This window comes from Benincasa hispida, chromosome 3, assembly GCF_009727055.1.
Source record: "Benincasa hispida cultivar B227 chromosome 3, ASM972705v1, whole genome shotgun sequence".
Lineage (NCBI taxonomy): Eukaryota > Viridiplantae > Streptophyta > Magnoliopsida > Cucurbitales > Cucurbitaceae > Benincasa > Benincasa hispida.
Genome location: NC_052351.1, coordinates 14,767,586 through 14,783,088, shown reverse-complemented (window position 1 = coordinate 14,783,088; position 15,503 = coordinate 14,767,586). Strand labels below are relative to the sequence as shown.

Here is a 15,503-nt window from a genome sequence, read left to right as displayed (position 1 = left end):
GGGTTGTGGGTTAACTTTTTAAATGGTTGGGCTTAATTTTTTTTAAAAAAAGAATCCCGCGTGTCTCTTTCATGAATTTGAAAATTAATAAATATATATATATATATTATAATATTATATATATATATATATAATATATAACGTATCTTGACATATCCATATTTAACATGTATATAATATCGATTCTCTATACAATTAGAAGTATCTGCATTTCCTAATAAATGTTAAAAACATATAATGTCTCTTGAAGTGTTATCGAAGCTGAAGAAGATCCCGTCGAAGACCATCTAATTAATGACTTTTGAGGCTTTTTTTTTTTTTTTTTCTGTGTTCGTTGTTGTGAACATAATAATTATTTTAAATAAATTTTTTATATATATATATATTGTAAAGGGTGATTATTTAAATTATTGTTTTGAAAGCTCTCTGGTATTTGTTTTTCTTCTTGTCATGTTGTTTATGTACAAATTTAAGGTGGCATAGCAGTTGTCATGACGTCACTAAATTATTTGGAATTTAGAAGATGACAGATATTCTATAGGTCTCCATAAATATTTAAATTACCACATTGTTTTTTCCTAATTTATATACAATAATACATTACTAGCTATTTTCAATGATAAAAATAAAAATACACAATTAGCTTATCGATTTAGACATCTCTTTGTTACGTTTTAAATTTAGAAGTTTGAATCTCGGCTTCAACCCTTTTGTTAAACTTCATGAAGAAATGAAAAAATATGAATTTATATCTTTAAATTTTGAGGACTCTGTCAGTTAAAACCATTGAACTTTTATAATGATATCAATTTATACCCTTAATTAAATTTTGTTTAGATAAGTATTATATATGAGACTTTTCATCTATCAATTAAACTTATAAATTTTCATAAGTAAATCAATATAGACCATTTATTAAGATCACCTTTAAAAGTTTTTCTTGCATAAATTCTTACATATGTAGACTTATTCAAATGTCAAATTAATAAAATATAATGGACGATTAAAATTGATGCATAAATGATTTTAAAAAAAAAATCTGATTGAAAATCCAAATTGATTTGTGTGTGGAAGTTTAGAGGTTTAATTGATAAATTTATAAATGTAAAACGTTGTTTATCATAACAAAATGTAATTGATGATATAAATTTATACAGTTTTAGTTGATATAATCTCAAAATTTTAAAAGTATAAAATGGATGTTTTCCAAAAATAATAATAATAATAATAAATCATGATTGTAAACTAATGATTGAGAATATAAAAACATTGATATATACTACTTCTACTGAATTTGGAGATTTAATTTTTTTTTAAAAAAACCTTCGAGTTGATTTTACTTAATTTAGTCACAAAACTTAAAAAAAAAAAAAAAAACATGTTTCAATATTTTAAACTTGTACAAAAAGAAAAATATCTTTGTAATGACCCAAGAGGTATAGAGGGATCCTGAGGACATGAAAGTATGGTTAAGAAAGACTTGAAAGTTACTACCTATACCAATAAGGTGTACCTTCCTTTTCGGTGGCTCAATCATAGGAACTCTAAAACCAAATGTGCTTAGTTTGGAGCAATCCTATGTTAGCTGAAAGAACCCATGTTGGTTTGTGGAGACAACTTTCACTTCTAAAAAGCATTCAAGATAAGGAAAGATGATGTAGCTAGGTTGCAGGGATGCAGGGGAATGTCGGAGCCATCAGGGGCCAAATACGGATTTCGAATCCTAGGCTCGGGACGTTACAATTTTAGTAAAAGAACATTGCTTACCAGCAATTGTTTAATATGAGAAATTCCATAACTCATATAAAAATAAAAATAAGATAAAATTTACATTTATTGGGATTTATAAACATGGTGATAAAATACCTCCAAACATGCCTAACATTTTCCTTACAAAGTAATTGAGAATAGGAAAATAAGTACAATAATTACGTAAACAAAAGAGAAATATCTGACTTCAAAGGAAGATGTACATGTCGATCATTGTTAAATGAAGATGGTTTTGAGATTTTTTTTTCTTGGGAATTGGATATGTTGGGGAGGTTTTATTCAACGAAAGTGTGATTATAAAGGGGAGTTGAGCAAATTTTTATCGGTAACTGTACAATTGGGAAGTATTTACAATTCCATGGGCAATCCATTGCGAGACCATGCTTCATATCCACCAGCTATATCCGTTACGTAGCTATATCCCTACACAAAAATTCATTTCAATCAAATCATTTTTTAAGTTTTTAGGCTGTTGATGTATTCAACTTTCTTTTTCTCAATTCATCAACTTATTACACATAAAATTAAAGATATACAAGTTAAATTCTATCCTTATTAGATTCATTCATTTTATAAAATATTAAATATATTATCAATCAATGTAAAATTAAAAATAGAAATTTTTTTTGAAAGATATTGTATTAAGGAAAATGATTAGGTACAACCCTACTTACTAATCACACAAAAATAAAATTATAAAAAAAAAAAAACAAAAATATCACATGACAATATTTTTTATTGAACGATCCTGAGGATGATACTAACATAGATGCACCTACGAGATCACCTAAAGAATCAAATCTCTAACCTTGAGGTTGATAGTACAAGCATGATACCAATTGAATTACGTTCACGTTGACAAAATTATCAACTTTACGAAAAAAATATTGATAGATATTTATAAAAAAAATTATTATTATTTAAATCAATAAATAAAATATTTTTTGTTATTATTTTTTTAATATAACAAAAATGTTGATCCATCTTTATATCGATGTTGAATTTATATAGTGGACAGAAATTTCAAACTCCACATTTTAATTTTTGAAATTGGAATAATTTTCCCTTTTTAAGGAGAGAAAAAAAAAAAAAAAACCAAAAACTTACAGAAGCAAGAAGATCAGCAGCAGCCATAAGAGACCGCTTCCCACTTAGGCATCCCTATCCAATTGAAAGGCACCAAAATTCATAATTCAAATTTATCAAACAATTTTTTTAAAAAAAAGAAAAAAGAAAAAAAATTCTCAAAATTAAACCATATACTTACAACAATAATTTCATCATCTTTTCTGAAATAAACAGCCACTTCCGCTAAGAAATGTGGATTCCTCGTCATCCCTACAAAAATTAACCAAATTATTATCCTAATTTGTCGTTCTAATTAGTCCAAATTTTCAAAATTCAAACATTATAATAATTATAAAAAAAAAAAAAAAAGGAAATTACCTGAACCTACTCTGTACATGTAAGGGATGTTAATGGCGGCCGGGGCATGACCAACACTGAACTCTTCGGGGGTTCTAACGTCTAAATATCGCTGTCCTGCTTGAAGAAGCTCGAGAGCTACACGGACCGGTACAGACGTCGGAACCACCGTCGCTTCCAGCTCTTCTCTCAAAACAGCATTTCGACTTCAACATTGTTGCAACATAGAAAATTGTTAAGAATATATTGTCAACCAAAAAGTTAGAGATTTAAATAATATTCACCTGGTGGTCCAATGTTTATGGGTGACAGCGGAGTCTCTGCGGCGGCGGCGTTGCAGAGAACACGTGATCAGCAACAACCTTCCTCTGATAACAAAAACTTTAGCCTATCAACAACTTTAGTTTAATTTAATGGAAACAACGTAAATTGGAATAACTCTAAAGAAAGAAAGAGAAAAGTAGAAGAGAAACCTTGAAGAGAGATTGTTGTTGTTGGGAAGAAGAAGAAAAGAAGTGGAAGAGGATGAGAAAATGAGCGACATGGCCAAAAAGAAAGAAGAAGAAGAAGAGAGAGCTAATTTGTGGCTCTGAGAGTGGTGAGGGAAAGAAGAGATATATAATAATGGAATATTGAGGGATGGGAGTGTGAATGATTAGAGAGTGATGGGAATGCCACGCCATTTATTGAAGGTAGAGATGAAATTGAGTGGATAAGTTTTAAGGGAAGAAGGGAGTACAAAATGACTACTCAGCCATGACCAATCCAACTCAAATTTCATCCTTCACTTATCAAACCCTCTCGATCAGAATAATCAATACCATATTCATTGTACATTCCTTAAAAGAGATTAATCTAATTATCTACCTAATCTTTTGGTTTTCAGTTTAGTTTCTATTTGATCTCTGAATTTCAAAATATTACATTTTCTTAAGTTTTGAATCTAGTTTAAATTCAGTCGTTAGGTTTGGCTATGTTAGTCTTATAGTTTTATTCTAAAAATTTTGTTTTCTTTCAATTTGGTCTTTATATTTCAAAATTCACATTTTTAACTTTAATTTTCACCAAATATTTACTTTTTGTCTTTATGCGTTAATGTCTATCGATTAATTTAAAATAATTATGGAGTGTTAAATTTAATTTTAGGTTTAAATATTATTTTGGTTCCTATACTTTTGTTTGTAGTTTGTTTTGATCTCTATAGTTTCAAAATATTCATTTTGGTTTTTATACTTTCAATTTTGATTTATTTTAGTTCCTATACTTTCAAATGTTTATTTTGGTCATTGTAATTTTTAAAAAAATTACCATTTTGGTTACTTCATTTTAAGAGGTTAGAATGATTATTTTTTTTAGGTTATAGAATAAAAATAAACCAAAGTTAAAAGTATAAGGATCAAAATGAACATTTTAAAAATATAGGGATCAAAATAAACCAAAGTTGAAAGTATAGGGACCAAATAAATATTTTAAAAGTATAGGGACCAAAATAAATCAAAACAAAAAATATAGGGACCAAAGTAGTATTTAAACTTATGGTGATGGAAAATAATGAAACTTAATTAATTATAGTTGTTTTTCTTATTTTAAATTAATTAATAGTCATTAACATCAAATGCGAAAATTGAGTATATAGTGAAAAATTAGAAATACAAGTGTAAATCTTAAAATATATGGATCAAATTAAAATAAAATTCAAAACTTAAAGGTAGTATAACATTTTGAAATCTAAAAACATTTGAACTTAGACCAAAGAACAAAAAATGTATTTTTTTTCTTAATATTTGTTAGAATGCAGGAATAAAATCAATTGATGAGATGTACAATTGATTTATGAATTTTTCCTATATGTACTTGAAAAGATAATCGTAACGTTCTCCATTCTTCTCATCAATCTTATTTTCATTCCATATTTATCATGTTCTACCCCCTTTGCTTAGTTCTTTATGTCCATATCATTTATATACCATCTATAAGATCAATAGGATTTGTATTAATTATTTTACAACTTTTTGAATATTCAAACCTCTAACTTTTCAGTCGAAGATACATACATTAGGTTAACATTCACTTATTTACACTTTTATTTCTTAAAAAATAAAAACTATACTAAACTATTATTTAATTGCATATAATATTGTTAGAAAATTAAAATTTTCAATTCTTTTTCTTTCGAAAACGATTTTAGTTACTGGTTGTTAATTTTTTAAAACAAAATACTTTTATTAAGTACCACACATATATATATATATATATATTATTCTAATAAAATATTATTTTTATCGCAATTTTGTGTTAGTTTGTAATTATTAATATTCAATAAACTATTCAAATAGAATTTATTATCATTGAATATCATAACAATACATATAATGCAATCTTATCTTGCTCTAATTACAATTAAATTAGGCAATTTCCTTTTAATTAGTTCTAGTTTTTTATTCATAAATTATGATAATAAAAAATCCCTACAAAATAAAATAGTAATAAAATAAATTTAAATCAACCAATTTAATTAAAAAAATGTATGGCCATATTATCTAATAATACATTTTAATTAGTTCAAAATATAGAAGATATCTTAGTAATCCTGTCATACATCCAAATTCCTACTAAATTTCTATAATCATTAGAAACAACATCAATTAATTTCTGTTGACTAAAGTTCTTATTCTAATTGATTTTCATTTTGATTACTCACAAGTTAAAACAATGCCTGAGGAATTATTAGACATCATCCAATTGCTACTTAAATACTTAAGATTTTTTTTTTTAGGAAAAATATCTTTTGGTCTAGTTTCTATTTAATCCCTAGATTTCAAAATATTACACGTTTAGTCCTTCAATTTTAAGTTTGGTTTCAGTTTAGTTCTTAAGTTTCAAAATGTTACGATCTCATTTGGTAACCATTTTGTTTTTTAAAATTAAGTTTATGGACACTATTTCCATCTCCAAATTATTTTTTCCTTTGTTATTTATTTTTCACATTTGATTTAAAAAACCAATCCAAATTTTGAGAACAAAAAAAAAAAAACTTTCAAAAAGTTCTTTTGTTTTTGGGACTTGGCTAAGAATTCAACCATTGTACTTAAGAAATATGCAAATCATTGTAAGAAATGTAGATGAAATAGACTTAATTTCAAAAACAAAAACAAAAAACCAAATGGTTATCAAACAGGACCTATAATTTTACCTTTGAAATTTGAGTTTTATTTCAATTTAGTCTTTAATTAGGTTTCAAAGTTTACACTTTTAATCTTGCTTTGTCACGTAATACTCAATTTTCATCTTTGGTGAAAATGCCTAACAAGAATAATAATAATTATAATTAATTAAATCCCCCTATTCTTCATAACTCTTAAAATTAAATTTAAAATTCAACATCATAATTATTTTAAATTAATTAATAGACATAAAAGTAATGACTGAAAATGAATATTTAATGAAAAATGAAGATTAAAAGTGTAAATTTTGAAACATAAGAATGAAATTAAAACAGAACTCGAATTTTAAGGATAAAATTAAAATTTTTAAAATCTAAGAACTAAATTCAAACCGGACTCAAAACTTAAATTTTTTTCTTTTTTGAAAAAAACAATTTACTCAATAACTTGAGGACCAAATAGAACTTAAATGTGTAATACTTTAAAATCTGAGACCAAATAGAAATTAGACCTAAAATCTAAAGACCAAAAGGTATTTCTTTCCATTTTTTTAAAAAAATATATTTATATTCATTAGACATTATTAGAGTTTTTATTTTTTTGAAAGCACACATTATTAGAGATTTTTGTAGATTTTCATGGTTATTAATATTGGTCAATTTTGACCAATTGAAGATTGATTTCTGCACACAATTCAAGATCAGTAGTGGCTCCTATCCTCTACACGTGGTTGGTGTAGCTATTACCACATGTCCCCAACTAGATATTTCTTGCAACTTCCCAATTATTTATGCTCTATTTTTATATATATATATATATATATATAATTATAATTATTTTATGGATAATTGTTTTAACTCATACAAATTTTGAAAATTCAAAATTTTTAAGTATAATAAAATGTTATTATTTATCAATAATAGTCCATTTTAGACAGAAGTCTACCATAATTTATTATGGATAAACAATGATATTTTGTTATATTTATAAATAAGTTAACTTATTTTTCTTTATTTAAAATAACTCTTATTCTATTATATAATAGGATAAATAATTATTTTACTATTTTTTTTTTTGGATTTTAGACTTTTAGCTGAATTTTAACAAATAATATATATAAGGAAATTTTTCACATATGAAAAAAATGTCAAATTATTTACAGAAATAGAAAAAAATGATAGAAATCGATAGACTTTTATCATCGATAGACACTGATAGACTTCTATCAGTCTCTATCAAATACGATTAAATTTTACTATTATGTGTAAATAATTTTTCAAATTTTTCTATTTTTGAAAATCTTCAATATATAATTATTTCAATTTTTTTCACCAGTTTTTTTTTTTTCATTTTTGAAAATTAATATTGTTTTATGCTTATCGACATTATTTGACAACACCTTGCCCATATGGTCCTTATCGGGATTTTATTTTCAGTTGATGGACAACGAAATTTTGAATATGTATAATAAAATTTTGATGTGGACATGTATTCAAACTATGTAGAATGATTAAGTTGAGTATTAAATAAATTAATGTTACATATAAAATAAAAAAATAATAAAAATTAGGTTAAATACCACTATGATCTTTATACTTTTGTAGTATCTTTCTAATCAATCTTTAAATTTTAAGACTCGGGCATGTATTACTTTCTAATTCGAGATGTGAGTTGCAAATAATTACCAAATTCATTATTATCCGTCTCTAGAAAATTTTCAAATACATCTCCAACCCAATGAGCTATATCTTTATTTTTTAAGTCATTTCAATTTAAAGATTTGAACATAAACCTTTCAAATACATATGTTAGTTCTCCTTACTCGTCTCTTCGTCTCAATTATTTTTTTAAAAAATTTCTCCATAGATTTTTTTAAAATAAAAAATAAAAAATAAAAAGGCCTCTCTCCATGGTATCTACCTCTTCAAAAATATAGATATATTAATATATATAACTTTTCTTTTAGGAATAAATATTTCATTAATGAGAGCCACTTGGGCTACAAACAAATATATTAGAATCATGAGATATTTCCAACAAGTTGGTGGATGATGCTTTAATAAGATACATGGTGCTTCTATTTTCTTCTTTTTATTATTTCTATTTCTTATCTCTCTTAAAAGTCTATTTTTTACCTTTTCGCGGTAGGAAAAAAAAAAGATCTATGATAGCTTCGAAAAAATATAATCATAGATCTATTATAACATTTTATCTAAAGCCGTGTCAACCTATACTATTAAAAGTATTGAACTTTTTATAATACTTTTTAAAAGCTATCGAAAAGTTTAGCTTTTTATAGCATTTTGTTACATGCTACAATAAGTTTTCTTCTATAGCACTTGCTATATACTATGAAATGTTCGATTTTTTATAGTGTTTTGTAAATGCTATAAATACAAGCTTCAAACAGCACATTTGATATTTGTGACACGTAAGATAACATTTTTTAAAATGCTATAAAATTACTTTTATAGCAAAAATATGTAGCTATCATTTGTTTGTTATGACATTTATTTACAATTATAATTATTTATTTAATGAAAGCTATAATAAGCCTTATTGTCAATGTTTTGTACTCATAGAATTTATTAGTTTTTTTTATAGTTTTAATGAATTCTATTATTGAAAATTTATAACTTCTCAAATATGTTCATAATCCTATTGTTGCATTTCATACATTTCTACATTAGAAATCAAATAAAATTATATTTATATAATTTCCAAAATAAATGTTATCATAATAAGCATTTAATACGAAATTCATATATCCCAACAAAAAGGAGATATAGTAATGACTAGAAACTTGGAGATGAAACAAAACATAAATTTATAAATTACAAATTATGTCAATATAAAATTTCATAATAACTCCAACTTAGTTGTATTTGTAGCTGACCATAAAATACTTGGAGATTCATACACTCTGATGGTCTTTCATCCACCTATAAAAAAAATGTTGTAATAAAAAATTTAAGTAAAATTATTAAAATAAAAAAATAAAATAATCAATACATATACGTATTAATTGAAATAAATAATATTATTATAATGATCAAGTTGAAAAATAGTACCTTACGTGAAGAAGCTTTCAAAGTATTGAAGTCCCATAGGGAATGAGATAATGTATCTACGCATTTATTAACTTGATTAAATGACAACTAATAGTTTAGTGTATGATTAATGTGATTAAAATTCAATTAAAAACTATAATAAAATTTTTAAACGTAATAAACATGAGTCAAAAGGAATGTATTCCTTCCTTTAAATATTAGGTTCAAATTTTAATTCCCACAATTATTATACTAAAAAAACAATTTTAAAATGTAGCATATGACTGTGATATATATTTTTTAAAAAATTGATAAATCAATATTTGAAAGATTATATAATAATGACTAACAATTGGTAAATAATCTTTTTTATAATGTGAATGATGTCGAGGGAGTGATAATATTTAGGTTAAATATATATATGTTGAGTTGTAATTAAAAAAAATTAAGTCAGGCTTAAGAAAATAATTGATTAACCTATATATTGATCTATATCTTCATTAATCTAATACACATCTGTTTTCATTTGGTTATATTTGTAATCATTTTGGACAATATTTTATATAAAATATGCTAGAATTTTCTTTATCTAAACACGTTTTCTTGGAAAAAAAAAAAAGAAAAAAAAAAGAAAAATAAAAAAGAACTGTTATTCAACGTCTATTATTGATAGTTCTAAACTTTGATTATATTTTATAAATATTTTCAACCGTTCTATTATTTGAAATAATTTCTCAATTAAAAACATGATTAAAATATTTTTAATTAAATAGGAACTATGATGCACCTATTTTTGTACCGCATATCTAATTAATCTATTAAAATTATCATGTGGTAAATATTTTTAAAATAGAATTATTAATATTATTTTACAATATTGGTGGAAAATTCGTGGTACCTTATCATTACCCAACATTTTAAATATGAATTAAAAATGTGTATGTTATTAATATGATTAAATTCCAATTGATAATTATTAATACATTTAATACCATCAAATTCAAAATATTAATTCAGAATTTTTTTATTGTTTAATTAATCATCAAATATATGTTAAAGTGAACATGACTCAATTGATAGTTGAGTATGTTAGTAACTATAAAGTATGTGTTTGAATTCCTGTATTTTGAATTGTACTAAAAAAACTATCAAGCATATGATTAATTTGCTTACTATGTCAAAGTGAGTTTATCTCAACAATAAGTAGTATGACCTTCTACCATAAAGGTCAGAAGTTCGATCCCCCACCCCCACGTTGTTGAAAGGAGAACATTATCTTTCTGGTCCCTGAGTGTATTTAGTCCCTAAATTTTCAAAATATACATTTTAGTTTGAAAGTTAAGACATTATGAGTAGAAATAATAAACACTCGAGTTGATTGTCGAAATTGAAGGCTAACACACCTAAGTTTTTAAGAATAGGTGTATTTGGTATGTGATAAAAGTAGAGAGTTGAGTTGAATTGAGTTGATAATTATTATCTAGAGAGTTAAATTATCTGGGGAGTTAAATTGTCTATGTTTGTTTACAGAGTTGAGTTGAGTTGGTAATTATTGTCTGTGTTTGTTGTGTAGAGTTGAGTTGAGTTGGATGATCTGATGCAGTTTTTTTGTGAATGAGATTAGTTCTACTTTTTTCTGTTTGTTTTTTTATTTCATTATTTTATTTTTTAGTTTTATGTTTTGCTATTGTTGATTAATTTTCAAATATACACGTATTTTCTCAAATCATTTATGACATAAACTGGACAATCTCAGTTTTTTTCTCAACTTGTAGAACATAATATATTATTTTTCATATGTTCTTTTCAAAAACTGTAATAATTCTAATTCTCTTCAATCGATAAATCATACCAACAAAATATATTTCATATTAATGCTCAATTAATTGATATATTGTATATTGTATGTATATATTGAAGGTAATTATCCCAATTACTAATTGGAATATTGTATGTGTATATATTGAATTTTGCTAACTTAACTTTATTATTTTACATATCATACCGTTTATTTTTATATAATATGGATAGTATATTTGAGGGATACAAACGGCAAAGATAAGGGAGAGAGAAAGAAATGAAAATAGAATCCAAAGGTTTGACTATAAAAAAATATAAAAAAATAAAAAAATCAAATCTGGATCCAAACGGCAAAGATGAGGGTAGAGAGAAAGAAATGAAAATATATTGATTTTTAGGGTTAGTTTTGAGGGATAAAAAAGAGGAGTTTTGAGTGGGTAAAAAATAGGTTTTAATAACCCATAGGTTTGACGATAAAAAAAAAAAAAAAAAAAATATGGATCCAACCGGCAAAGATGAGGGAAGAGAGAAAGAAATGAAAATATATTGATTTTTAGGGTTAGTTTTGAGGGGATAAAAAATGGGAGTTTTGAGTCAGTTAAAAAGGGTTTTAATAACCTATAGGTTTTTTTTTTTTTTTTATGGGCTTAACAAACATGGATAATAATTATCCATCCAACCTAATAACTCATACCCATTTATCAAACACCTCCTAAGTTTCCAAAATGTAAACTTTTAGTCCTTTGATTTTTAAAAATAGGTTTAAAAGGTCCCCCAATTAATTGTTTATCATTATTTCTTATAATTATATGGTACTTTAAATTAGAGGAACAATGTTTAAATTAACTCATCTCTCTAAAATTATCTCTTAAAATTATTTGTCTAATTTTAAATATCATATAATTGTTTAAAAAGATTAAAAAGTCTTTTAAACCAATTTTTAAAAACTCAAAGACAAAAAAATGTTTATTTTGAAAATTCAATGACGAGATGAATAGGAAATAGCAAACACTCTAGTTAGTAAGATATAATAATTAAAAAATATCAACTATTATAATTGGAGCCCAAATATGGGATGGACGAAAGTCGAGGGCCCAAACTCCTCTAAGTTTTTAAGAATAAGTGTGTTTGATTTTAGTTTCAAAATGTAACTTTTTAGTAAGGGTGTACATGGGTTTGGATTAGGTTGGATTGAGGGTGTTTTTTTTGGATCAACCCAAAAATTCGGGTTGGTTGAGTTGGCAACTCGAAGAACCCAAATAAAATCTCTAACCCAACTCAACCCAACCCTTAAAATTCGGGTTGGGATGGGTTGGGTTGTCGGGTTATAACTTGTTTTTTCTTTTTAATTAAAAATATGTAAATTTATATACAACACATGACTAATAACTAAAATTTCATAAAATTCAAATGCTAAATGCCAAATATCTAAGATATTTATTGCAAACTTCAACTGGAGACAAATATCATAATAATTTTAGAAGAAAAATATTTAAAATTTACAAATTAATCAATACAAAGTAACGAAAATTTAAAATATATAGTATATTTTATTTATATCTATAAAATTTAGGTTGGGTTGGGTCAACCCAATTTTTTTAGCCAATTCACGATCCGATCCAACCCAATTCAACAAAAACAGAACAATTTTAACCCAACTCAACCTTTATATTTTGGGTTGGATAGTCCGAGTTGTTCGGGTTGTTAGGTTATTTGAACACTCCTATTTTTTAGTCCTAGATATTTAAAAATAGGTTTAGAATATCCCCAATTAATTATTATTATTATTTCAAATAATTATATGGTATTTATTAGAAGAATAATTTTAAAGAGGTCTTTTAAATATAAAAAATATTTAAAAATATTTAAATTTGATAGCAAAAAATTTCAAAAGTGTTTTTGAAACTAAAAGTAGTAAATTATCTCTAAAACTCAGCAAAAAGCAATAAATTATTTTTAAAACTAAAAGTAATAAATTATCTTTAAAACTAAACGTTTCTATTTATAAGAATTTTCCATTTTTTTTAATAATCTCTATCTCTCTAAAATTATTTCTTAAAATTATTGATCTAATTTCATGTATCATATAATTGTTTTACAAGATTAAACAAAAATACTTAATTTTTTTTAAAAAAAAAGTTTTGTTCCCACAAGATTTTAAGAAAAATTTATTTTATAAAACTTGAACGTTGTATTTGTATTAGTTATATTTTGATGCTTTCAAAATAAAATATAATCTTTAAGATCTTCTTTGGGCTTGACGATCTTCTTGAACGATCGGCCTTGATCTTCTGGGATGATCGACCAACTTGATGATCTTCTTGGATGATCGGCCTTTGGGCTTATTGATCTGCTATCGGCCTTTGGGCTTATTGATCATTTGAGTTTTTGGGCTTATTGATTTTCTATCGACCTTTGGGCTTATTGATCTGCTTGGATGATCGCCCTTTGGGTTGGTTGGATTTCTAGAGAAACTTGTTTCGTGGAGTTGAACTTGAGTTCGTGTTCATGTTGATGTTGATTTGATGTGATGTGGTTTGATCTTTAGTACTTAATCCTCTGATTCTTTTTCAGTCGAATGCATACACTTAATTTGAGGAAGCGAATGCGTGATGATCTTGGAGTTAAAGTCTTGGAAGAATACTTGTATCTCCAAATGACTTCGGTCTTCAGAATCATTGTATATTGCTTGTATCTTCAAAGGACTTCGGTCTTCAAAACTTTGATATGTCTTCTGATCTTCAGAGTTTTAGTATCTTCTGATCTTAAGAGCTTTAGTGGATCCTTGGAGCTTTAGTGCCTTCAATTCCTCCTCCTCTATAATGCCTCCTTTTATAGAAGTTTCTCATGGGTCTTACATGGGCTTGGGCCTATTACTTAACTGGGCCAAAATTGGATTTGGGCTAAAATTAGGCTTGGGCCCATTTGTTGTTGGGCCGAAATATTGGACTTGATCTTAATATTTAATTTAGCCCAAAATTTTGAATTGGGTTGGACTCGAGCTACTTCAATTATTCGGCCCTATTCAACTTATAATTTTTCCAATAGGCTCGGGCTTTCATTGATGATGTAGCAAATCGTGATTTGCCGAAATTTCTCAATCAACAAATTCATTCTTAAAAATTAAATGACTAAAAATATAAATCTAAAACTCAACGATCAAATACACTTATTCCTAAAAATTAGATAATTAAAAAAATTATATCTTTGAAACTCAAAGACCAAACACACATAACCTTCAAAATTTGAGGACTAAAATGTAAGTTTCCCAATTTTTACATTTTGGTTTTTTTTCCTCCTCAAAATGGGATTTTTAATTAGAGAAATTGAAAGATAAATGTGAATTTCTTAAAGATTTATGGCAAAAGCATAATGTCCTTGGAGAGTCTTGGATGCACTTTCTTAAATCTATTTTTTTGTTCTCTTTTTTCAAATCTTATTTAGATTTATTTTTTAAATATCATATAACATATCTGAAAATGCAATATCTCTTTAATGAAATCTTCATTTTTAAAAATTAAGGAACCATTTTATTTTTTATTTTTATTTTTTTAAAATTAAGTCTATGGATATTACTTCTACTTCAAATTTTTTTCCTATGTTATCTATTTTTAGCAATGGTTTAAAAAACCAATCAGATTTTGAGAACTAAAAAAATAACTTTCAATTTTTTTTTCGTGTTTTGAAATTTGGTTAAGAATTCAACTATTATACTTACAAAAAGATGCAAAGCATTATAATAAATGTGGATAAAATATGCTTAAATTTAAAAAACAAAAACAATAAACTAAATAGTTACCAAACGGAACCTAAATCTTTAAACTTGGTTTTTTTTGTTATCTATCTTCTTTTTAAAATCTCATATTTATTTTTTTTCCCAAATTTAATTGCAAATATCATATTTTTATCCAAATACAATTTTAGAGATTTTAAATAATTTCAATTTGTTATTTTATCGTAATAAGGTTGTAATTCAATAGACAAAAATACAAATACGAGTAATTATGTTCCCTACTATATAGTTTTTATATATTATGGTTTCAATTTGATTTAAAAAATTATAAAGGTTTAGTCCAAATATAGTGTATTTGCACTATAATTCATGTTTGCATATATAATGTGTGAGACCTTTATGTTGAGTCGACAGATTTTGCGTTCTCTTGCCTTACACTTCATCGAGAAAGAGCCCATACAATACGGGCCATGATACGTGATAGCCCAATAATTATTGGGCTTTGAGGCCCAATGGGCTTCCATTTCTGCACTTTCGTCGTCTCCTCTCCGTAGCAGCCTG

The 15,503-nt window shown here is 25.6% G+C and overlaps 1 protein-coding gene across 2 annotated transcripts; it reads right to left on the bottom strand.

Moving 5' to 3' along the window:
- Positions 1-1,816: 1,816 nt before the first annotated feature.
- On the bottom strand, positions 1,817-3,893 carry LOC120072711 (thiosulfate sulfurtransferase 16, chloroplastic). Of its 2 annotated transcripts, none has more exons than XM_039025174.1 (6): positions 3,669-3,893; positions 3,480-3,583; positions 3,217-3,401; positions 3,038-3,108; positions 2,878-2,931; positions 1,817-2,193 (listed from the first exon to the last, which is right to left on the bottom strand). In XM_039025174.1, exons 1-6 carry the CDS (start codon positions 3,876-3,878, stop codon positions 2,119-2,121), a joined length of 699 nt encoding a protein of 232 aa, XP_038881102.1. In that variant the 5' UTR covers positions 3,879-3,893; the 3' UTR covers positions 1,817-2,118. The 2 variants fall into 2 exon arrangements, with proteins under 2 accessions (XP_038881102.1, XP_038881103.1); XM_039025175.1 differs by having other exon boundaries at positions 3,480-3,563; positions 3,669-3,850.
- Between the last annotated feature and the right edge of the window lie 11,610 nt (positions 3,894-15,503).